The sequence below is a fragment of the Bos grunniens genome, chromosome 9 (assembly GCF_055505025.1).
Source record: "Bos grunniens cultivar Pamir isolate PY7600 chromosome 9, Bosgru_T2T1.0, whole genome shotgun sequence".
NCBI classification, from domain to species: domain Eukaryota; kingdom Metazoa; phylum Chordata; class Mammalia; order Artiodactyla; family Bovidae; genus Bos; species Bos grunniens.
In genome coordinates this window covers 16,406,396-16,430,233 of record NC_141173.1, presented here as the reverse complement: position 1 = coordinate 16,430,233, position 23,838 = coordinate 16,406,396, and the positions used below count along the sequence as shown (strand labels likewise).

Genomic DNA, 23,838 nt, shown 5'->3' with positions numbered 1-23,838 from the left:
CCAGTATCAAGCAAACTCACTTTAACTATAGTAAGAATGTTAGTTAATTAAGAGCCCAAAGAGTGGCTCCAAACCAATGAGCTCAAAAATTATTATAACACATAGGCCTATTCAATTTAAATATAACTTTCATGTACAATTCAAGCTCCAGAGTTCCCCAATATAATCATTCACTACAAAACGTGCAAAGGCAACTTAACATACCCTTTTCCTTACCTGTCTTTGTTTTCAGCTAAATAAAATCTAATTGCCACGTTCCAATGTGGACCAAATTTTCTACCTTTCACAAGGAAATAGCAACATCTAGTGGTTGTGTTTTACTTATTTTGTTATAAACAGCACTTGGACATTCTGAAAAGTATGGTTACACACAGGCCCCCATATATATACAACATAGGTACTTATGCATAAAGGAATTCCACATCTGAGTTTTGTTTTTACAAATAAATAATAATAACTAATGTCTGTACATTCTATATTTTTAAAAATGAATCTGTTATAGTAAAACCTTCCTTCAACTTTTACCAAGAACTTCTGTAGTCCTCTGTTCAGTAGGAAGTTAGACATGAGCAGCAAGGGGAGGCCTGGCTGAAAAGAATGCAATCTGATTTCTAAACTCCATCCCAGACACACCTAGGAGAGCTCACAGATGCTACAAGATAACCACAGACTTTGCACCTCCTGCACAGGCACCCTACTAACATAGTGGATACAAAGAGGCTTCTCCAAGTAACCTTTGGCCATGAGGAGCCCAGTAAGGGCTGATGAATATTCTACATCTAATCTAATTATAACAGACTGAATTATACGAAGACATAAGCAACACAGTCTGCTGTTATATAACTTGAGATTGTCAATCGGCCTTGAGGGTATGCCTATTTGCATTCCCTTTCATTGACTGGTGGAGGGTACAAGCCCTACTTTGAACCAGGCATAACAGAAAGGAGACTGGAAGAATAAAAGAGGGAAGCCAAGAGGAGTGGATAGGAAGGGTGAGGAGCCCTCCTTTGGGAGTGTCCGACTAATAAAAGATATGTCTGCTTAAGCTGAAATGAGCTGTAACTTGTCTATTGTTTAACGCTTTTTGGTCCATTGCTCCAAAATTTTGTTGCAAGGAGACAAGAACCAAGGAAGAGAAATAAACTGACCTGACACCTCCACACTCCATACTATTTAGAGATAATTCAGACCTGAGGAGCAAAGTTATTTCCATGTGATTAATCTGCCTTCTTGGAAAGGTAAATCTTATTTATTCTAAATCACAATGGGGAAAGGTATGTGTATGTGTAAAATTTCTCAGGGGTTAGGGTACATGATACATTTGAAAAATTTGCAATACATTCCAGCCTCAAATATATTAAGCTGGATTATAACATATTCACCATTTTTATGCCAGTATCTAGTGGCAGATATTTAAAAACTGTCTACCCTTTATACAATATTTTTTTGATAGTTTCAGAGTAAACCAAGATGTTTCCTTTAAGTAGTTATGAACTGAAATAGCAGTTTTAATTTTCAACACAGCTTGATGAAATCAACAGTTTCACTGACTTAAGGGTAAAAGTAAATACAAATAAATTTTTAAGTGGCAAATATACCAGGACCTAAGCAACGTGATTTTCCCCCTACTTCCCTCTCCGTGGAAGGAGAGGCAAGGCAACAGGTGAGTAAAAGCAGCAGCGCCCTTGCCCAGGCGGCATCGCCCCGCCCATCCGAGCGCCCCACCCCGCCCATCTGTGCCCCGCCCACCTGTGCCCCCGCCCACCTGCGTGCCCCGCCCCGCCCCCGGCCCACACGCCGTACCTGCGCAGCGCCGCAGGGTCGGCCTGTGCCTCGTCGCTGATGAGCTCGGCCTCGCTCCGGGCGATACGTAGCGCCAGCTCTCGGTCCCGGCGCTCCTGCTCCAGAACCGCCTGCTGCTGGGACTCCTCCTCCCGCTGCCGGGCCAGCTGCGCCTCCACCTCTGCCTGCCGGCACAGAAGGCCTTGACGCCGGGCATCTCCGCTTGTTTACCTGCTCATCCCCCTCACTTTGCACACTTGCTCCATACACGTTTTTCTTTTCATTTTTTTTTTAAACTAAGAAATACATACTCTTTAACCAGAAAAATCCCATCTTCTCCCCTTCTATATTATGATTAATGTTTCCTCATGCCCAAACCAAGAATCCGCCATTCTATCACTAGAATATGAGTCTCCCAAACATTACATCAGTAGCCTTGGTGTGACCTGAATACTAACACCTACACTGCAGATTTCAGGAATTTAAAGTCTTGGTTGTGTTCAGGATAAATCAGAAAGCCAAGACAGACAGATACTCAAAATAGGATTAATTATTCTCAGACATGGATTAAAAAAAAAAAAAAAAAAGATGGTGGAGGTAGAGAGAAAATCTTAATCCTACTAATATTAGCATCTACAAAGTTATAAAATAACATTTTAAAATATGAGATAATTATGTTGTGACTGAATGCTGATCTGACTTTCCCCCTCTGAATAATAACAAACTAATATTTACTAAACAAGGCACTGTTCTAAATGCTTTAATAGGTATTACCTCATTTAATGCTCACAATTATTATTTATCTCCATCCCAGAAAGAAAACTGTGGCCCACAGTCACTCACTGTAACTCCTGCAATATCACAATTGCTGTCAGAGAGGCTGGATTTGAACTCACTTCCCTAGCTCCAAAGTCCCTTCCCATAACCACTTCTGAAACTGCCTTTGCTCTCTAGATAAATCAAAGACAATTTATCTAGTAAATGAAGATCTTGTTTTACAGTTTTGCAGATTCTATTTAATAAGAATTCAGTCTGACTGCCTAGAGAGTACAGACCTGAATACGTTTTTCATCATCTTCCCTTTTCTTTCTTTCTTCTTCTTCTTGTTTTCTCTTTGCTTCCATCTCAAGTTTCCTAAAAAAAAAAAGAAAAAAAGAAAAAAATTAGAAAACTCTTCAAAAATTAACAGAAAATAAGGAACTCTTCAGAAGAAAGTTTAACTGTTAATAAATAAATGTTACAAAATGGGAAATCAAATTAACCTCCTGGCTATTACATTATTAACTTATTTTTTGAAAAATAAAATATAACTTTGATAGCAGCTCTTTAGAAACAAAAGAAATATAATTATATTCCATAACCTTTAACATCTCTGGATTAACTTGGTTACCAAGCCTATTTGTAAGGTCTTGAACACACTGCCTCTCCAATCAGACAACTCATATTCCTTCTGTCTGTCCTACTATGGCAAACTTCCAAAATTTTATCAGTTTTAAAACTGCTGAGAAGTACTTTCTTCCTAGATCATAAAATAATATGAAAGTCTGTTTCAAAAAGAAGTTAAGAAACCCTCAGGTGTGAGTTTAACCAAAATTCAGATTATAGTTAAAATCATTTTATGTTATTGTAAAGTGAGCTTACTTTCTCCATTTTCAAACTTCTTCTAAAATCAGTATTTAAATATAGGAATATCACTTTTACAGATAAGAATATTCATTAACCACCATCAACACTTCAGAGTTCAGTATGGTGTCAGTTTCTAATCCAAGGCAACAACATAAATGCCTTACATCCGCCTTTCCTCCTCCTCCTTTCTTCGACGTTGCTCATCTTCTTCACGTCTTTTTCTTTCTTTTTCCATTTCTTCTTGAATGCGCCTCAGCCTTTCTGCTTCTTCTTCCTGCTGCTTTTTTTTCTGTAATGCGCTGAGAAGGACCTCTGAGCTTTTAACTAGAGCATCATATTCTTTCTGTATTTGTTCCCTTGTCATCATCGTGGACTTAAAGAAACAATACAATGGACGTGCACTTAAAAAGTTATATCTTCTGTTGTACAACAATTTGAACACACTAAACACCACTGAACTGTACATTTAAAAAATGGTTAAGGTGGTAAGTTTAATGGTATGTGTTTTACCACAATTAAAAAAAACAAACCAACATACACATACACAGCAAAACTGAAAAAGCTGCTTAGCAGTAGGCCCATTATCTTTTTATATTGCTTAAATATTAAATAATATTAAAAAATTTAAGTTATCTCTATGAACAAAATTTGAGTCTACTTCCTATCAATCAAGTATCTTAAGAGTGTACTGTGGACAAACTAATATACTGTAGTTAAGAGTTTATTTTTTAAGAAATGATTAATTTTGTCAGAATTTACTACCCTTTAATATTAATGATCAAATAATACCTCGGGAATATTTAAGGAATTATCATTATACCCAAAATTGTTGGATGATATTCTTAAATGTGGCTGGGTTGATTTTAATTGATTAATACTGCATAAACAGGGGTGGCTCTGGACAGATCTGTAAAATCAGATCTATCTGATTTTAAGGCTACCCAAATAGCTATCCAAAGCATTTTCAGTTTTCTCTTGACTTTTCTCCATTCTTACTCCAATATTTATCATTATCTGTAGAAAGTATCTAAAAGCCTCACTTTAAGATATTATATCTCACGTAACTGCAATGAATTATGAAAGTCAATGAGAAAAACATTGAGGCCCTAAAATATAATAGAAAAAGATATGACTAAACAGAACATAATCAACAAACAAGCACAAAGAAAAAATTTTCAATCCCACTAGTAATCAAACAAAAATCAAAACCAAAGAGGCCCTCTTGTTTTTTCTTACAAAATATGGGAGAAAATTGTTATTTCAATTAATAGTTAAGTAATTTATGATATAACCTATATGAAAATAATTTAATAATAGGGATGAGGCAATAACATAATGATAGGAATGTGAAATAAAATGTACCTTATAAGAACGATGCAAAAATATGTGCATATAAAATAAGATTGAGAGGAATATGTAATAGTATATAGCTGAATGTGTTAGTGTGAGGGGTAAAGATGTGGAGGAGATTTTCTCCAAATTTTTGAAAATATTACATTACTTTTGAAATTTAAAAATTAGTTTCTGAAAGTAGAAAAACATGAAACAAAATAATTTGCATTAATTTTCTCTCAGTAATGATTTTGCAAAAGCTTACCAAAAGAGTATAATATTTTAGTTAATATTTTGGAAAAATCTTTCCTAGCAACAAATGAATTGCACAAAAATTGTCTTCATTTTAATTTTTTTGCTATGAAAAATTTCAAACACAGAGTAGAGAAATTAATATGACTATCACTTATCACTGAGACTCAACACATATAACAGTCTGTATTTTTTTTAAAAAAGGACATTTTTCTATAAAATTTCAATATAGTAACAAAAAAACTTAAACTGTTTTCAAAAGTCAAAAGTCATTTGGGTTAAAACTACATACCTTAATTTTGGCCATTAAAGCATCAATAGAAATTTCAAGGTCCTTGACCTGTTTATTCATCTCTGCTTTTCCATCTTTCAATGCACTTACTACTTCATTAAATTTATCGAGCCGTTTTTTCAGTGTGCCCACCTTAACCAGGCCATCAATGCTGCAAAGATAATACTTTATCAGTTTAATTCTACCATTTAATCATAGAAATAGATTTTTCATTTTAATTAAATGCTAAAAATATGACTAAATAGAATACTTCTGTTTTCATGTTATGCAATATTGTTCTTTTTTTTAAGGTCTCTTGTTGAGGGTAAAAGAAATCATCAAATATGGATGTGAATGACATTAATATCTGTCAGTAAGATTTAAGACTTCTATACTTACACTGAAGAATTTGAGAATTAAAATTCTTTAAATTTTAAAAATTTAAAGAAAAACTTTGAAGACTAATTGCTTTGAAAATGTGTTATAAATGAACAGTTATTCAGACCTCCACGTTTAAAATTTCTAATAATAAAAGAATCAAATAAGAAATAAAGGCTAAATTTACAGTGACACAGTATAATTCCTACAGAAAATCTTGAAAATTATGGTCAAAACATTAATGAGATGTTTTTAAAACAATGTCAATTTGACATTTACTAATAAACTCAAGTCACTAAAATAATCAGTATAAAACAGCTCCTTTCAATCTCTTATACTGTTTACATTTCTCTAATCTAACCCATATGGCAGAAAGTGAAGAACTAAAAAGCCTCTTGATGAAAGTGAAAGAGGAGAGTGAAAAGTTGGCTTAAAGCTCAACATTGAGAAAACTAAGATCATGGCATCTGGTCCCATCACTTCATGACAAGTAGATGGGGAAACAGTGGAAACAGTGGCTGACTTTATTTTTGGGGGCTCCAAAATCACTGCAGATGGTGATTGCAGCCATGAAATTAAAAGATATTTACTCCTTGGAAGGAAAGTTATGACCAACCTAGACAGCATATTAAAAAGCAGAGACATCGCTTTGCCAACAAAGGTCCATCTAGTCAAGGCTATGATTTTTCCAGTAATCATGTATGGATATAAGAGTTGGACTATAGAGAAAGCTGAGCGTTGAAGAATTGATGCTTTTGAACTGTGGTGTTGGAGAAGACTCTTGAGAGTCCCTTGGACTGCAAGGATATCCAACCAGTCCATCCTAAAGATCAGTCCTGGGTGTTCACTGGAAGGACTGATGTTGAAGCTGAAACTCCAATATTTTGGCCACCTGATGCTAAGAGCTGACTCCTTGGAAAAGACCCTGATGCTGGGAAAGATTGAGGGCAGGAGGAGAAGGGGATGACAGAGAATGAGATAGTTGAATGGCATCACTGACTCAATGGACATGAGTTTGGATAAACGCAGGGAGTTGGTGATGGACAGGGAGGCCTGGCGTGCTGCGGTTCTTGGGGTCACAGAGTCAGACACAACTGAGCAACTGAACTGAATTGAACTGAATCTATGCTATTTCAAATCCTTTTACAGAATGAGGCAAGTAATGAATGAATGAAGAAATTAATTAACATCCAAATAAGTAACAGACTAACATCTTTTTACAAAGAACACGAGGAAAAAGAAAACTCTGAGTATGCAAACTGCTCTTCATTTTGACCTTATAGCCATTTTATATTAGGATAAACAGGTATCTTGGATTCTTTAGACTCTATTCATCTTACCGAGGTTTGTGTCTCCTTTTGCAAAGCCACATTCGAATAGTTTTCTGCATTTTAATGCAGGCTTCAGCTCGATATTTTATTTTGTTTTTCACTATGTGTAAGAGGAAAATATAATGATAGAAAATTATTTAGCTTAAATTAGATTTACAGTATTTCTAAAAACCACTCATTTCCACAAAGCAATCCTCAAGAAACATAAAAATCTTGATGAACGTATTATACCAAATATCAAAATTGGCACATTCCTTTAGTTCCTTAAACTTCTTAAAACAAAAAGTGTATCAACTATATGACTAAGTGTACAGTTTAAATATGCTATTTCCTTGTTACACTACACTAATGTGTCCCAAACTGCCCTATGCAATACTGGCTTAGGAAATGTTAAAACGTGTGTCTTTTTTCTTTTTTATCAGGTGCACTTTTTTTTCATTGCTGCATGTGAGCTCTCTAGTTGCAGCAAGCTGGGGCTACTCTTCACTGTAGTGGCTTCTCAACAGGGTAGTGGAGCACAGGATCTAGCTGCATGGGCTTCAGTAGCTGCAGGGGACTCCGGAGTGCAGACTCAGTAGTTCTGGCACACAGGCTGAGTTGCTCCATGCATGTGGGATCTTCCCAGACCAGGGACTGAACCCATGTCCCCTGCATTGGCAGGCAGATTCTTAACCACTGTATCACCACAGAAGTCCAACAGGTGTGTCTTGAAAAAAGGATTCACCTGTCAAATGTAAGTCAGGAAAAGCTATCTGCTACACCTCCTTCTGAAGATTCACAATGAACATACTGAGTGTGGCCTCTAAGGATCCTACCACAAAGGACTCTACTTAACTTCAGTCAGTCAGAATATCCTAGACTAATCTGACCTGGAGACATTCCCCATTAACATCCTGCAACGATTCTGTCTACTTACTGACTTGACCACTGCACAATATAGTCCACAAACAAATAGTATAGTAGAAATAATGTTAATAAAATACGTTTTCCATCATAATACAATGTTTAAAGCTGAAAGCATTTAACTATAGTGAAAAGTATGATCATATTTCAGTCGGAAAGTCATGGGGAAAGAGCTTCTGTTATCTTGTTTTATTATAGTTTTATTTATATTACAGTTGACTAACAAGACCTCATGGTTGTATGCTGCTTACATGGTTCCTTCTCATTAGGTCAAAGGAATTTTTTTTTTATTAGTAAGCGGAAATGTACTGAATCCTTTTCCTGTGCCTCTAGCACTGTTCCAGGTAAGGTGGAAAGTTGGGCGGGGGTTTAAAATTTTAATCAAGTTACTGACAGTACTCCCTATGACTAAAGGTTTTGCATAGACCACCACCATCAGGTAACCCACAATTATTCTGTCCCTCATCCTTGTTTTAGGTCAGAGATAAGTAGTTGCTATAACATTCTAAGACTTTAGACTTTGCCCTGTATTACAGAAAAGATATAATCAAAGCCTTTTAATTAGAGACTCTGGGAAGATAAGCCTGGGAAGCCAGGAAAACCAGTTTGGGAGCTGCTGAAGTCACTATGCAAGCCGGGGAGAGGGGTTCCATGAAGAGAGTGGCAACAAGGAGAAAGATGTGCAGTGTTTGGAGGGGGAATCAAATGAGTTTGGTGACTGGCATAATTTCAGGGACAAGAAAGAAGAGACAATACAACTGTGAAATTTTCAATGTGTGTTCTGGTGACGCCATGTGGGTGGAAAGAAAAGTTCTGGTTTAAGTCCCAGAGACTGGGGTATGGTGAGGGGAAAGGGGAGCAAGGGAGAGAGAGTTGGGGAGAGAGGGAAGGAGTCAAGATAGTGAGATAGAATTTTTAGAACAAGATGAAATTAATTTGAATACATATGATTAAAGAAGCTAAGTATCATACACTCAAGAAGCTGAGGAAGTCCACAAGTACTAATTTATCACATACTACATGTAAGGTGTTACGTGAGGAACCAGGGACATAGTGTGAGTAAGTGACACAGTCCCTGTGGCCTAGCTCTCACCACTGAGACAAATTAATAACATTCCACAAACCAACATGTTTCCAATATAATTCCAGGTCTGAGAGTGGAAGAAAACACCTACGTTTGATGACGGACAGCGAGCACCACTGGACCTTCTTCCAGCGACTGCAGATTAGCCAGTGGTTGACCCTCTTCACCAGCTGTGCTAAGTGGTCAGGGTCAGACTTCATAATCTGATCAAATTCTGCAAACTGGGAAATCAAATAATTGACTAATAATATCAAAAGACAGACGTGCTTAAACACACAGTGAGATACAAAATAACCAGAACACAAATCAAAATCTAGCTTTCTGTATGGGGTCACAAGCCCGTTACACAGACATGTCTCAGTGGAGTTTCACAGCAAACCCAGACACACGTGACTGAATTTTGCTGCCTTTCTCTTCCTTCCTCCAGGACTCGTTTTGTAGAGGTTACGGGGAGGGTGAGTTACTCATTGCTAGTTAGAAGACTCAATAATAAAAAGTAGGAAAAAAAAAATCTTAAATGACCATTATAGATGATAGGTAAAAAGGTTTTATGGCGAGAAGAATGAAAAAAAGTCTAGCATATCTCTGAACTGGCAAATCCATATTCCCAGATAACTGTACAAGCAAAGGTCAGCTCTATAAAATTGGGTACCACCAAAACTACCATGTCTCTCCCAACCCCATCCTTCTTTTGATCAGAAAGAAGAAACTGCTACTAAGAGACAGACAACACAAATAAAACATCTATTAGGTTATTAAATCACAAAATGCATTATTTCCACAATTTACCACCAAACTACATATTGATTTCTATCCTTTACCGAATATCCCACTACAATATATTGAGGATGTCACACACCTATCAAAATAACAGCTTCTTATAATCAAAATTAAAGGTAACAGAGATTAAAGATCTTTGAAAATTTGCCCTGTGCCTGCACTGTGTCCTTCTGAATGATTAATTTTTCTGGAGGCAGATAAAACCAAGTGCTTTCTCTATCAAGCCATAAATCCCTAAAATAGTTATTATAGATCCGAAATAAGAAATGTTGAGTTTCTGATAAATATGCATGACTACAGCTAAGCCAACTATGAATACTTATATATTCATTTTCTTTTAGCTTGCTTCCATTTATGATAAGAGATGATACAGGTTTTCTGCAGTAAAAATATTCATAGGAAAGGGCATACATTGGTAATGCATTACACAGATTTCATCTCATGCCTCAAAATGTGAAGTCAGATTTATTTATCTGATTAATTTAGCCTTCAAGGCACTAGAGATATTTACGAATAATTTTGCTAAGTCAAACAAGTATAGTTGTCTATTACATAATAATAATTGTGTTTAAAATTATGAGAAAGCAACATTTATGAATGATTTTGCTAAGTCAAACAAGTATAGTTGTCTATTACATAATAATACTTGTGTTTAAAATTATGAGAAAGCAATATTCAATCAATATTAAAGAAGTCAAGAGTGGTGAAAATACTATGAACAGACTGTGAATGGGAAGTAAGTATTTCTGCCTCATATGTATTTAGTCATGAAATCTTCCATAACTCAATTTTGTATCATAGTATAAGACCAGTGCAAGAATCTATAAATACTAAAACTATGGGTAGCCTAAGAAAACTGTATTAGTACAAAAGTATGCATACAGCCATCCCTTCTATGATTTGACAGACGTCAGCACAGACTCCAGTCTAATTTTCTACATGCAATACATCTATCATGCTCTAACAGATCTCGTTCTCACAATGAACACTCAAAAGTACTGTGAAACTTTTAATTACTGAAGACCAAATCAATGTTTTAGAAAATCTTTCAACTTGTTTAAAATAGAAGTATTCCTGGTTAACCCTTATTTTAAGTAAAAATTCAACTAAACAATCGTCTGATTCCAATACCTCTAAAGCTAGAGGGAAAAAAAACAAAAACTCTATAGAGTGCTATACATTGGAAACTTCTCACCAGTGGGAAAATTTTGTGTATGTGTGTCCCATATATATATGCATGCTCTAAGTGATTATCTAATTTAAGAATAATATACATCACTAAACACTTAAAAATATTCACTGACTCCAACTGTCCATACTAATTATGTTACAGTTTAAAATAAAAATGTATTTACCTTGCCAGGTCTAAAAAATACTTTAGTTAACCCAAACTTGTAGTCAATTTCATTTAAGCCCAAAGCTTTAAAAAGAGCCTGAAAAATAAAAGTTAAGTGCCAATTAGGGATTAATAAGAATGAGTTTATAGCTAATAAATCTCAATTTAGGTAGTATGTGTACCTTACAAAATAGTCTTGGATCTAATCTTGCAAGTTTATCTGGCATATACTTTTTATACATGTTGTAGAGTTCGTGAAATGAAGCTCGTGATGGGAAACCACCTTGCATCAAGTCCAAGACAGACACCATACCTAGATTCATAAACAAACACAAGTTTTACTGCCAATCACCATACAGAAGTCCAAACATAATCTGCAAATGATCAAAGAATTTTAGAAATTAAAAGTGGTAATTTACAGAAATTATCCGCAATGAAATATTACATAGAAAATATCATACTTACATCATGCTTATGTTCCCAACTTATCCACCACCTAAAAACTACTGCAACCAAATTTCATCTTTAGCTTTTTTTAATATATTCAATGTTGATAATATTTAGTGCTGCTAAGACTGTGGGGGAAAATTACTTTTTAATACACTATTTCTGGAAATAAAAGATGCTTCGGGATTTTGAGAGCAGTGCTATAGAATCTGTCAAACTTAAACACATGCATATTTTCTATTTTAGTGAAGACACAGATTTCTCCAACAGAAATAAATGAAGATATCTACAAGTGATGTTCATTGTGTCCCTGTGTGAAAGGCATAATATTAGAAATAAAATAAGTTGCAAGAAAATGAAAATAAAGCAAAACTAGCTTGACTATATTTTCTAGAGATAAACTACTGGTCTCCTGAAAATTCAAATGTAGTTTGTATCTATTTTTTCTGCTGGAAACCTCTGTGTCACAGTATACAAGGCAAAGACCTGCATTTGGCTATTTTCCAAGTTCTGAGATTACTTCTGGAGTAAGATTAAGAGTTTCCAAGACAAAGTCAAACATATTTCCTGGTTCTCACCAGCGCTTAAAGCAAATGGAGAAGACAGAAGACTATGGCACTCTAAAGACCCCCATTTCATTCACCTCTCAAAGGAGCTAGTCTAGTCTACCGGGGTAAAGAGTCTACAGGATGACTATCGACATTCAGTATAACTTTAGTAAATGACTAATTTGAGCCTTGAGTCAGTGTGAGCTTTTCATGGCAGGAACAGCATAAGAAAAGGGTCAACTATTGATAATACCAGGACTTTTGTTTATAAAAAGACCTGGATTTCAGTCTACAGGACTATTTACATCGATGAAGAAAATAAGATTATTCAATTAAAAAGTGTTAGGACAAATGGTTAGACATAAGGAAAACAAAAATAACATAAGATCTGTACCTCACTCCTTATAACCAAAATAAATTTCTGCTGGTCAAAAATTTAATTAGCAAAATAAAATTATAAAGTATTCTTAAATGGGTAGGTTTTTATTTTAAAATAATCTACTGGAAAGAGAGTCTCTCTAGGCAATCAGATTGAATTTTAATCTGAGTGGCAAAGGGGTAAAACCCCAATAATACTCAGGGATGATGACAATGTAGGAAAACACACATGTACATTCTTAGTGGGAGAGTAAACCAGTGTAACAGTTTCAGATGGCAATTTGGAACAAGTATTTATATTATTAATATTAAATGCTAGTAAGTTATCCCTTTGACGATTTTTCACTTCTATGAATCTATCCTACAACTTGCCACATATGTGGGCAAAGATACACATAGAGAAGGTCTATAAATTCACTGGGTCATTGCTAGTAAAACAAAACACAGAAATAACTTAAATACTAATCAAATTATACCACAATCATATGACAGAATATAATGTATTAATTAAAAATAATAGGGCAGAGCTCTAGCAAGTATAAAAAATATGTTGAAGGCACAGAGTTAAATGGTCACCTTTTTGAAGTGAGACTTCTTTTTAAGTATATTATTCTGTACCATTTAATTTTTGTTACAGTGAACATATATAACTATTATAATTTTCAATATAATTATATAATATATGTAATATATAATTTATATATACTACTATAATATATAACATGTTATATATTACCATAAAATAAAGTTTAATACTGAATTAAATATAATATTACATTTAATATAATGGAACACAAAGGCAGTTGTTCTTATGGAAAGAAATTTCCAGAACTAGATCAAGGCTCTGGCTCTGTCTGGAGAAATAAAAGTAAGGTTTAATTGGTACTGTCAGAATTGTTGCCCATGTATATCAAATAAACAAGCACCCTTAGAAGTGTGAGCGTTGTCTGAGTCCCCTGGCTTGCCCTACCACTGCATACAACGTAGGAAGTGGCTCACAGGAGTTCATTAAGAATTTCATGGAGCTTAACAAATTACTAAGTCTGTGGTTGCTTTCTCCACACTTGAAGTTAATTTACTCTAAAGATATTCTGAGGCTTAAAAATGTAAAAATCACCCAACCAGGTACCCTTCCTTCTAGAGATTCCCATGCCCGGCTTTTCCTCGGGGGAGTCTGGTGAGGAACCTCCTGGCGCAGTCCCAGCTGGCCATCCTCAGAACCCTCTCTGCTACCATGCAGGGAGCACAGCCCCCAAGTTAAAGGAAGACCTGCCTTCTCTTACTTTCCCCTACTTTCCCTGGGGTTGGCTGATCAGAAGACAGTCCCTTTAGTAAAAGCTGTCCTAAATTAATTATTCTCCTTAAATTGGAAAAAAAAATAGAAATGGAAAGGCAAAGGAGCATTCCAATCTTAGATGTCTTTATTTTAGAAAGCGTCACAACTATTTTTATTTCTACCAGTTATTGGTAAATGTTTTTGCTTTTTCTCATTACCTAGTCATACAATTACCAATTCTAAGCCATTTTACTGCAATTAGTATTATAAAAAAATCAAACCGTTATGAATTGGTGGCATCTATTAAACTGCCAACATATCTTGTTAAAATGAACTGCTTACTGAAAGAGGAATCCCAGCTAAAGCATTAGTGAGCCCACACTGTGCTAATCTCATAGTGCACAGAGCTAAATCTAAACACACTTGACTGGCCAGGACACTGGATGCTCAGTAGGAAGTAAATGATATTATGTTAGGCTAACCAAATCCTAAAGAGAAATTTAAATGAGGAAAATCAGCAGACTCCAAGCAAAAATGATCTGAAGAAAACATTACAAAAATACAACTATACATATGTAGGAATAAAACAGACATCATTTATTTAACTTTCTGGTGGTGGTGGTTTGGTCACTAAGTTGTGTCCAACTCTCGCGACCCCATGGGCTGCAGCCCATCAGGCTCCTCAGTCCATGGGATTTCTCTGGCAAGAATACTAGAGTGGGTTGCCATATTTAACTTTCTAGTATTTGCTAAAATCAGTCAAGAATAAATCTTTATTTCCTAGTCTGTGTATTTCATTCAACAGATATTTACTAAGTCTAGTGTATGCTTTGCATTGCCAGGAAGCAGGAATGTGCATACAAGTCAGAACGATTTCTGCCCTCAAGAGTTTACAGATTAGAGAAAGGAGAAATTAAATAACATCTGTGACTTTGAAATGAAAGTGCCTGGCGCCCTTTACTCGGGCCCCCTTCCTTGTTGGGGGCATCAAGAAAGTCTTTCACGAGGAAAGGACCACCAAGCTCAGATGTGAACAATGAAGACAAAGGGGAGAGGAGAATTTATCAAACAGAGGAAGCAGCAGATGCAGAGGCCCCGAGACCGGAGGGAACACAGGGCATTTAAGAAACTAAAACAAAGGCCAGAGTGACTGGAGAGCAGAGGGGAGAGAGAGAAAACAGAGGCAAACGGGCCCATGGGCCAGATCACAGGGGGTTTCATAAGCTGCCGAGAATTCTGCTCTTTACCCCAACCAGAGTCAGAAGCACTGCAGCATGTCAAGCAATAAAAAGGCATGCTCAGGTTTGAGTTGTAAGGCAGCAATTCTGGACCTGTGTGAAGAACAGACCAAGCAGATGCAAGGAGGATAGTTAAGAAACTTCAGCAAAGAGCCAGGTGAAAGATGGTGACAGCTTGAATTAGGGAGTCCTAAGGCTCACCGTTTGCTAGGAGAGTAGATCTTCAATGTTCTCACCACAAGCAAGCAGTGGTAATTATGTGGCCCAACAGGACTCTGAGCTAATGCTATGGTGGTAACCATTTTGCAATACATAAGTGTATCAAATCAACACATTGCACAACTTGAACTTATACAGTGTTACATGTCAGTTATATCTCAGCAAATCTGAAGGAGTAAAAGATACACTCCAAAGGTCACATGGAAAGGGGCTTGGGGAGCCTTAGACTGAGAACATACGCCTAGGCTGTCCAGCGTGGCAGCTGTTGGACACATGCTCTGTAGCTGCACTAGCCACATGTGACTTGGTCTTGTTTAGACGCCCAGTCGTGTCCGACTCATGGACTGCAGCATGCCAGGCCTCTCTGTCCCTCAACCTCTCCCAAAGTTTGCCCAAGTTCATGTCCATTGCATCGGTGATGCCATCCAGCCGTCTCATCCTCTGACACCCTCATCTCCTTCTGCCCTCAATCTTTCCCAGCATCAGAGACTTTTCCAGTGAGTCAGCTGTTTGCATCAGATGACCAAAATACTGAAGTGTCGACTTCAGCATCAATCCTTCCAGGGAGTACCCAGGGTTGCTTTCTCTTAAGATTGACTGGTTTGATCCCCTTGCTGTACAAGAGATTCTCAGGAGTCTTCTCCAGCACCACAGTTCCAAGGCATCAGTTCCTCAGTGTTCTGCCTTCTTTACGGTCCAGCTCTGACAACCATACGTGACCAATGGGAAGACCATATAGCCTTGACTATACGGACCTTAGTTGGCAGAATAACATCTCTGCTTTTCAATACACTGTCTAGGTTTGTCACGTGTGACTATTTAATTTTTTTAATTAAGCACAATTAAAAATTCAGTATCTAACTCATACTAGTCACATTTCAAGGGCTCAAGAGCCACAAGTACCTAGTGGCTGCCATACTGCACAACATGGGTACAGATTATTTCCACCTCCACAGAAAGTCATATCAAATAGCACTGATGGAAGTGAGAAGAGATACAAGTCCAACAAGAGATACCCAGGTGGAAGACGACGACCCTGCACAGCAGGCAGGAATGGCCAAGCATTCAGGAGAAGCAGGGACACACGCTGTTTTAGCAGCCAAGGAAAGGCGATGTTACAGGGACAGAGCGGAGCCTGACGCTGCTGCAGTCCACTGAGATGAGGTCTGCAAAGAAACGCCTAATTCAGGATCAGGAGAGTCACCAGAGATCCTACCCAGAATCATCCTGGTGAAAGCTGATTTCTCCTGGGCTCAAGAGTGAGTGGAAGGCAGGAAACTGAGAAAGCGAGAAGAGAATATTCTTGGAGAGAAAAGCAAAACCTGGAGAACAGAAAGTAAGGCCAGAGATGGGACGGGAGTGGGAAGGAAATGCTGGTGAGAGGGAAAGAAGAGGTTCAGAGGGAGAGGCCGTCTCAGAGCTTCAGTACAGGTCGTCAGTACTCAAGGTTCCTGAGAAGGCAGGGAGGGATGAATCCAAAACACTACAGTCTCAATGAGGAAGAGAGGCACTTTCTACTTTCCATCAGGAGGGAAGGTATGCAGGCAAAGATATTTGGCGGCACACAGGTAAGGCGTTCAGCTTTTGAGTAAAAACAGGTGAGGCTGCTTGTTGGCAGAGGCTCGGGGCAGGGTGAGTCAGACTGGCCTCTGGGGAGAAACAAAACCTGCTGGCCAGGGAAACTCGGTGGGTGGCTATGAGAACCCTTTGAAGGTTAGCGATCATGAGTTTACAACAGCGCCAATCTGCCTTGCCCACCTTCTCCATGCAAATGAGGAGAAAACCATTCATCGACAGCTAAGGTTTTATGAGAGGGGTCGGGGTAGACGCAGCTGAAAGCCGAAGAACTGATGCTTTTGAACTGTGGTGTTGGAGAGTCCCTTGGACTGAAAGGAGATCCAACCAGTCCATCCTAAAGGAATTCAGTCCTGAATATTCATTGGAAGGACTGATGCTGAAGCTGAAACTCCAATATTTTGGCCACCTGATGCGAAGAACTGACTCGTTTGAAAAGACCCTGATGCTAGGAAAGACTGAAGGCAGGAGAAGGGGACGACAAAGGATGAGATTTGGACAGCATCACCGACTCAATGGACATGAGTTTCAGTAAACTCCGGGAGTTGGCAGTGAACACAGAGGCCTGGTGTGCTGCAGTCAACGGGGTCGCAGAGAGTCGGATACGACTGAGTGACTGAACTGAACTGAACTGAACTGAAGCTTATATAATTGGGGGAGGGCTCTTTAAGAAATAACTACGAAATTATAAATTACAAAGAATATAATATCAGGTACAGGGTTCTGAAAGGAGCCCATATAAACAAGGCACTCCATAGCTAAAGCGACCTCAGCTTTCTAATACATCTGCCGCCAAGAGGAGCAAGAAATGGAGTCCGGTTGGCAAGAGAGTTTCAGGAAGTGTCCCAAGCCTGAATCTATAGGAAGGAAAAGGCTGTGCCCTGGAAGAGGCAGGGGTGGTATGAGAAGGACAGAGGATGGGCACAGGATAAAGAAAACAGTCCCGGGCCCCTGACCTACATGACTGGGTCAGGTTTTGGTGTCCTTGCTTCTCACTCTACTACTTGTAAAAAAAAAAAAAAGTTGAAAGCACACTTCCCTTGGCGCCCGTGGGACTTTTCTGCACTTAGTTAAACCATCACTCTCTACCCCTCACCTGGCTGTGTCTGTCCTTTCTCAAGGGCACTGTGTTGTTTGTTTTTAATAAGTAGTAGAGTGAGAAGCGAGGACAACAAAACCTGACCCAGTTACATGGGGAATGAACTGCTGTGGGACTGAGAAGGCCATGGAAAGAAAGCCACAGAGAGCACCCACAGAGGAGATCTGGGTTCGCAGCTTAAGAGTTTTTTTGGTTTTCTGAATTATTTTTTATTTTTTAATTGGAGGAAAATTGCTTCACTATGTCCTGTTGGTTCCTGCCATACAATAATGCAAATCAGCCATAATTATACATATATCCCCTTCAGACATGAAACAACAGACTGGTTCAAAATTGGGAAAGGAGTATGTCAAGGCTGTATATTGTCAGCCTGCTTGTTTAACTTACACACAGAGTACATCATTCAAAATGCCAGGCCGGATGAAGCTCAAGCTGGAAGCAAGGTTGCCGAGGGATATATCAATAACCTCAGATATGCAGACGACACCACCCTTATGGCAGAAAGTGTAAAAGAACTAAAGAGCCTCTTGATGAAAGTGAAAGAGGAGAGTGAAAAAGCTGGCTTAAAACTCAACATTCAGAAAACTAAGATCATGGCATCTGGTCGCATCACTTCATGGCAAAAAATGGGGAAACAATGGAAACAGTGACAAAGTTTATTTTCTTGGACTGCAAAATCACTGCAGATGGTGACTGCAGCCATGAAATTTAAAGATGCTTGTTCCTTGGAAGAAAACCTATGACAAAACTAGACAGCATATTAAAAAGCAGACATCAGTTTGCTGACAAAGGTCCATATAGTCAAAGCTATGGTTTTTCCAGTAGTCATGTACAGATGTGAGAACTGGACCATAAAGAAGGTTGAGCACTTAAGAACTGATGCTTTCAAATTGTGGTGCTGGAGAAAACTCTTGAGAGTCCTTTGGACAGCAAGGTGATCAAACCAATTCATTCTAAGGAAATCAACCGTGAATATTCATTGGAAGGACTGATTCTGTAGTTCCAATACTTTGGCCACCTGATGTGAAGAGCCGACTCATTAGAAAAGACCCTGATGCTGGGAAAGACTGAAGGCAGGAAGAGAAGAGGGCAACAGAGGATGAGATGGCTGGATGGCATCACCAACTCAATGGACATGAGTTTGAGCAAACTCTGGGAGATAGGTAAGAACAGGGAAGCCTGGTGTGCTGCAGTCCACGGGGTAACAAAAAGTCAGACATGACTGAGCAAGTGAACAACAACCCCTTCTTCTCCCTCTTGAGCCTCCCACCTCTCTAGGTCATCACAGAGCGCCAGGATGGGCTCCCTGTGTTAAACAGTAACTTTACACCAGCTATGTATTTTATACATGGTGGTGTATATATGTGAATGCTACTTTCTCCATTCATCTCAATTTTTCCTTTCCCTGCTGTGTCCACAAGCTTGTTCTCTGTATCTGTGTCTCCATTCCTTCCCTGCAAATAGGTTCATTAATACCATTTTTCTAGATTCCGTATGTATGTGTTAACATATATTTGTTTTTCTCTTTTTGACTTACTCCACTCTGTATAACAGGTTCTAGGTTCATCCAACTCACTAGAACTGACTCAAATGCATTCTTTTTTTTATGGCTGAATTGTATTCCATTCCGTGTATGCACCACATCTTCTTTATCTATTCATCTGTCAATGGACATCTAGGTTGCTTCCATGTCCTTGCTATGGTAAAGAGTACTGCTATGAACAGTGTGGGGAGCGGGGTGGCCAGGGGGTGGAATTCTCAGGTGGCACAGTGGTAAAGAACTCACTTGCTAATGAAAGAGACATGTGTTCAATCCCCAGGTCAGGAAGATCCCCTGGAATAGAAAATGGCAACCCACTCCAGTATTCTTGCCAGGACAATTCCAGGGACAGAGGAGGCTGGTGGGCTACCATCCATGGGGTTGCAAGGAGTGTGCCACAAGTGAGCACACACACATGTAACTACTATGAACACTGGAATACGAATATTTTTTCAATTATGGTTTTCTCAGGGTATACTCCCAGTAGTGGGAATGCTGGGTCATATAATAATTTGTCCACCTTTCTTTTCTTATAAATAAAGGAATATAAAAGTCTTATTGTGCTTAAAAATAATCAAGATAGTTGTGAATTATTTGAATACACTGGATGTATTAAATTGTATTTGAACTAAATAAGACTCTTGATACACTCCAACACAGATTATAAAATAGAGAAATACCTGAACACTGAAGCTGCGACAGAATTTGAGCTCCTTCAAAGTCATGGCTTGTCATCTTTAAATTAGGCTTGATACAGCGAATAAAGCTTGCTCCCTAGAAGAATAAAGGTACTTTAAAACATAATACATGCAGCATTCTTCTTTTTCTAAGAATTCTAGCAACTTTCAGAGCATATTATCATTAAGTTATGAGCTTCTCTTAAAATAATCACTAAGGAACTTAAAACAACTAGCATACTTTTACAATGTAAAGCATTTATATAGTAATAATGTTAGAAAAATACTGTTTTATATTTGAGTGCCAAAAACTGTGTTATTGTAAAAAGAAAAGTCTTTCATAATAAAATATGTCAATATATTTAAACAATATATTTCATAGGATGGCATACATGTGATTATACTCCACATTTAAATGTATTTATGTGCTATGCTGCTGTGATAAGAAAACTGCCCTATGACAAGATGAGCAAATAAAATTATGCCTCTTAAAATTTAGGGCAAAGTAATAAAAAAAAAAAATCAACTTTTCTCATCGTTCTACTTTAGAAACATACAGTAGGTCCCTGAGCTGCACTACTGTACATCTTAAAGTTTTGTTAAATGGTATGTATTTTAAAAAGCTTAAAGGCATTCGTTTGGAGTCAGTGACCAGATCATGCTGAACAAGGCAAAGAGAACACTGCCACGGACACAGTGAGACTGCTGGGGACTGAAGCTGATACACTGAACATCCAAGTAACGGCTTCTCTTCCAAGCAGTCACATCTGCAAAGCTCAACAGTTATATCAACAATGATGCTCACTGCAAATGCTTTTAGATACTTTTTAGAAAAGCCTTTAAAAAAAAACACACAACTATAATATAATCGTTTAACAGTAGCATCACATTTGGATGATAAAAATAAAATACCTCATCAGGTTTAGTTTTCAAAGAAGTTTTGTCCTTAAGAGATAAATATTTGCAAACAATGAAGATATTTAAGAGAATTTCTTAATGGTTTCAAAAGCAAGTCTAACAATAAATTAAGCAATAATAGCACAGAGAATAAATATTTGGCTTTTCAAAATGACTACTTGAAAATGAAGAGTATTTAGTTAAGTTCTGTGGATTTGTTTAAAAAATAATCTTCTCCTGAAGTCATGCTTCATTAACATAAGCCACATATCAAATTTCTTTCTATGGTGAACTTTCTTTAAACAAACAGAGGGAATTAAAATATCCAGTTTTTAAAAAAGTCTCTGGGGAACTACTGCCTCTATTATATGGCATAAAAATACTACGTCCATTTTTTCCATATCAACACTGTCACGTCATGCTGTCCTGTAACACTGAATGTTACCACCAGAGAAGTACAATGAAAATGAATTACATGCACTGCCTTTAATCCTAAAAAATACATCTTCCTTCTCTATAATAACTAATTGTTTTCACTCTCCTGAAGTTACAGGATAATCTTAGTAACATTCAGAGAATTCTTTATGTTTATAGCAATTTAACTGCACACATACATTTGACTTGTCTTCAGAACAAACCTAACCAAAATGATAACCATTTTAAAAACTGATTTTCTTTCAATGAGAAAATTTTTTTAATAAATTTTTAATTATTCCAAGTTTACTGTGCTTATTTTAATAATTACTAATAATAGTTTAAGAAGATCATTTAAAAACCCTTTTCTTTTTTAAGTATACTCACTGTACTTCGAAGTTTATCCAGAAGCAAATTTAACTGTGTCTGTAGAAGAAATCATTTCATTATTTCAGAAAGCAAAAGTACACAACACCATAAGTAAAAATTAGCTCTTCAACATGCAATAATGCTCATCTACAACATGTTACAATTTAACAGCTCTACACAATCTCTTTAACAGATAGTAACATGCAAAAATGTATGGCTAATACATAACACCAAGGACAATAACTTCAATATACAGAACTTGTGTAATTAAAAGACTGAAAATTAGCAATACTAGAAAACATACATGCATGCTTGGAGGTGGGGTGAATGAGGAAAAAGGATACAAGCAATGAAAGAAGTAAATGAAAATGCAGGTGTGATGCATTCAAAAAGGAATCGATGCAGCAGTATGTGAATACGTGGCCAGCTGGGTGTAGCTTGTGTCACACTCCATTAAGGAGGAGGGTGTGTTTAAAATATCCACTCATGCTATATATTAGAACTGTTTTATGTAACACCTATCATAAATGAAACCAACCTGCCTATCTGTTGAAAGCCTCTTTACTGTTTTAAAATCTCTCATTTCAATTATTTTTAAAGGCTAGGACAATTTTCTCAAAGCAAAATTCACAACAGACACTATAAGTAGTTACTGTGCTTTACTTTTTAAAATAATATTAAGTGATTATAATTTACTCTGGCTCAGTACGTTAAAATCATATATTCCCTTTACTTCTCTGCAAAGTAAATTGTGTAAAATTGTTATATTGATTTTATACTGGGATGCTTACTGTACTACTTAACAAAAGATAAATTAACATATCTACTTATAGCTATATTTAGTAATAATAATAGGTATACTTTACTGAATGCTTTCTATGAGTCAAACACTGCTCAAAGCTTTTCACAGGTACTGTCTAGTTTAATCTGCACAACTCTAATTAGGGATATATTAGTCTCATTTTACAGGTGAAAGCATTGAGGCCCAGAGAGATAAATTATTTGCCAAGATCATGGAGCTAGTAAAGGCAAAACCAAGATTCTAACAAAGGCCTAACACCAAGGTTCATTCTCTTAAGCACGATACTCCAGCACACTTCACACATTATAGGCTTAAGTTATAAAAACACAATGAATTTAGATTAAAAGAATACACCCATTTATCTGGTTGCCACAGTTTTGACAACCTTAACCAGTCTGGACCAGCACACAAATGAAAACCAAGTGTAAGAGCCGCTAATTTGGAAAGAAAATGACTGCCACAAAGCCCATGGTTCCTAATCCATAGCACAGTACTCTCCCCAAAAATGGAGATAAAGTGAGAATGAAGAATAGAAGCAGCAAAAATGAACTACAGTATCTGAGAGAAGAGGGAAGAACGTCCATTACCAAAGACTAGTGGTCAAAGACCACAAGGCATAACAGCCTTATGCAACTCATGCTTTATTTGTATTTTATTTTAAAACATACAATTGCTCCTGTATATAATAAAAGAATAAGATTTTCATTAAAAAGAAAAACTTTTTCTAAAACACTAATAGTAAAAGAGTTCTGTTTCGATAACCTGAAAACGTCACATTTCATTGGAAAGCCTCTGGTTCTCAGTGATGCTCAGTAGTGTAAATGCTAGTCTGTTTTGTTTTATTGCCACACATAACTTGAATTTAATAAACTATTCTACTATACTTAAAAACAAGAATTACTATTATTTCATTTCAAAGCATCACAACAGAACACTTTGAAATTTTATTATTAATGTTACAGCTTTTAGTTACAGTTTTCAAGTAGTCTGAAGTGCAAAATGCATCCTATTGCATTTAAGCAATTTTAAGCACTTAAAGTCTTAACATAAACTACCTTAGTCCAAAGAATTTTAAGAATGTTTTTTATTGTATTTATATAAACTGTCTAAAATTTCAAGTGTGTTCTTGCCAGCAATACTAATATATCATGTAGGAAAATACTTAATAAATGATCTCTATTTCATACAGACTACTGTACTATTTTAAACCAATCTGTCAGCACATGTTTATGTAAGAATTTAAGAATATCCAAATAAGAGAAAGAATACTCAAGAGAAGAAGCT

At 37.0% G+C, this 23,838-nt stretch overlaps 1 protein-coding gene across 7 annotated transcripts in view; it reads right to left on the bottom strand.

The window, feature by feature from the left end:
* Positions 1–23,838, bottom strand: part of MYO6 (myosin VI) — a 157,367-nt gene that overhangs the window by 20,135 nt on the left and 113,394 nt on the right. For all 7 annotated transcript variants that reach the window (XM_086316879.1, XM_086316877.1, XM_086316880.1 and 4 more), the window contains exons 19-28: positions 21,771–21,809; positions 20,076–20,169; positions 11,258–11,388; positions 11,095–11,172; positions 9,051–9,180; positions 6,982–7,072; positions 5,285–5,435; positions 3,573–3,781; positions 2,838–2,916; positions 1,804–1,967 (exon numbers count right to left, since the gene is read on the bottom strand). In XM_086316879.1, the coding sequence (XP_086173005.1) occupies positions 1,804–1,967; positions 2,838–2,916; positions 3,573–3,781; positions 5,285–5,435; positions 6,982–7,072; positions 9,051–9,180; positions 11,095–11,172; positions 11,258–11,388; positions 20,076–20,169; positions 21,771–21,809 (1,166 nt within the window). The remainder of the gene's footprint in view (positions 1–1,803; positions 1,968–2,837; positions 2,917–3,572; positions 3,782–5,284; positions 5,436–6,981; positions 7,073–9,050; positions 9,181–11,094; positions 11,173–11,257; positions 11,389–20,075; positions 20,170–21,770; positions 21,810–23,838) is intronic.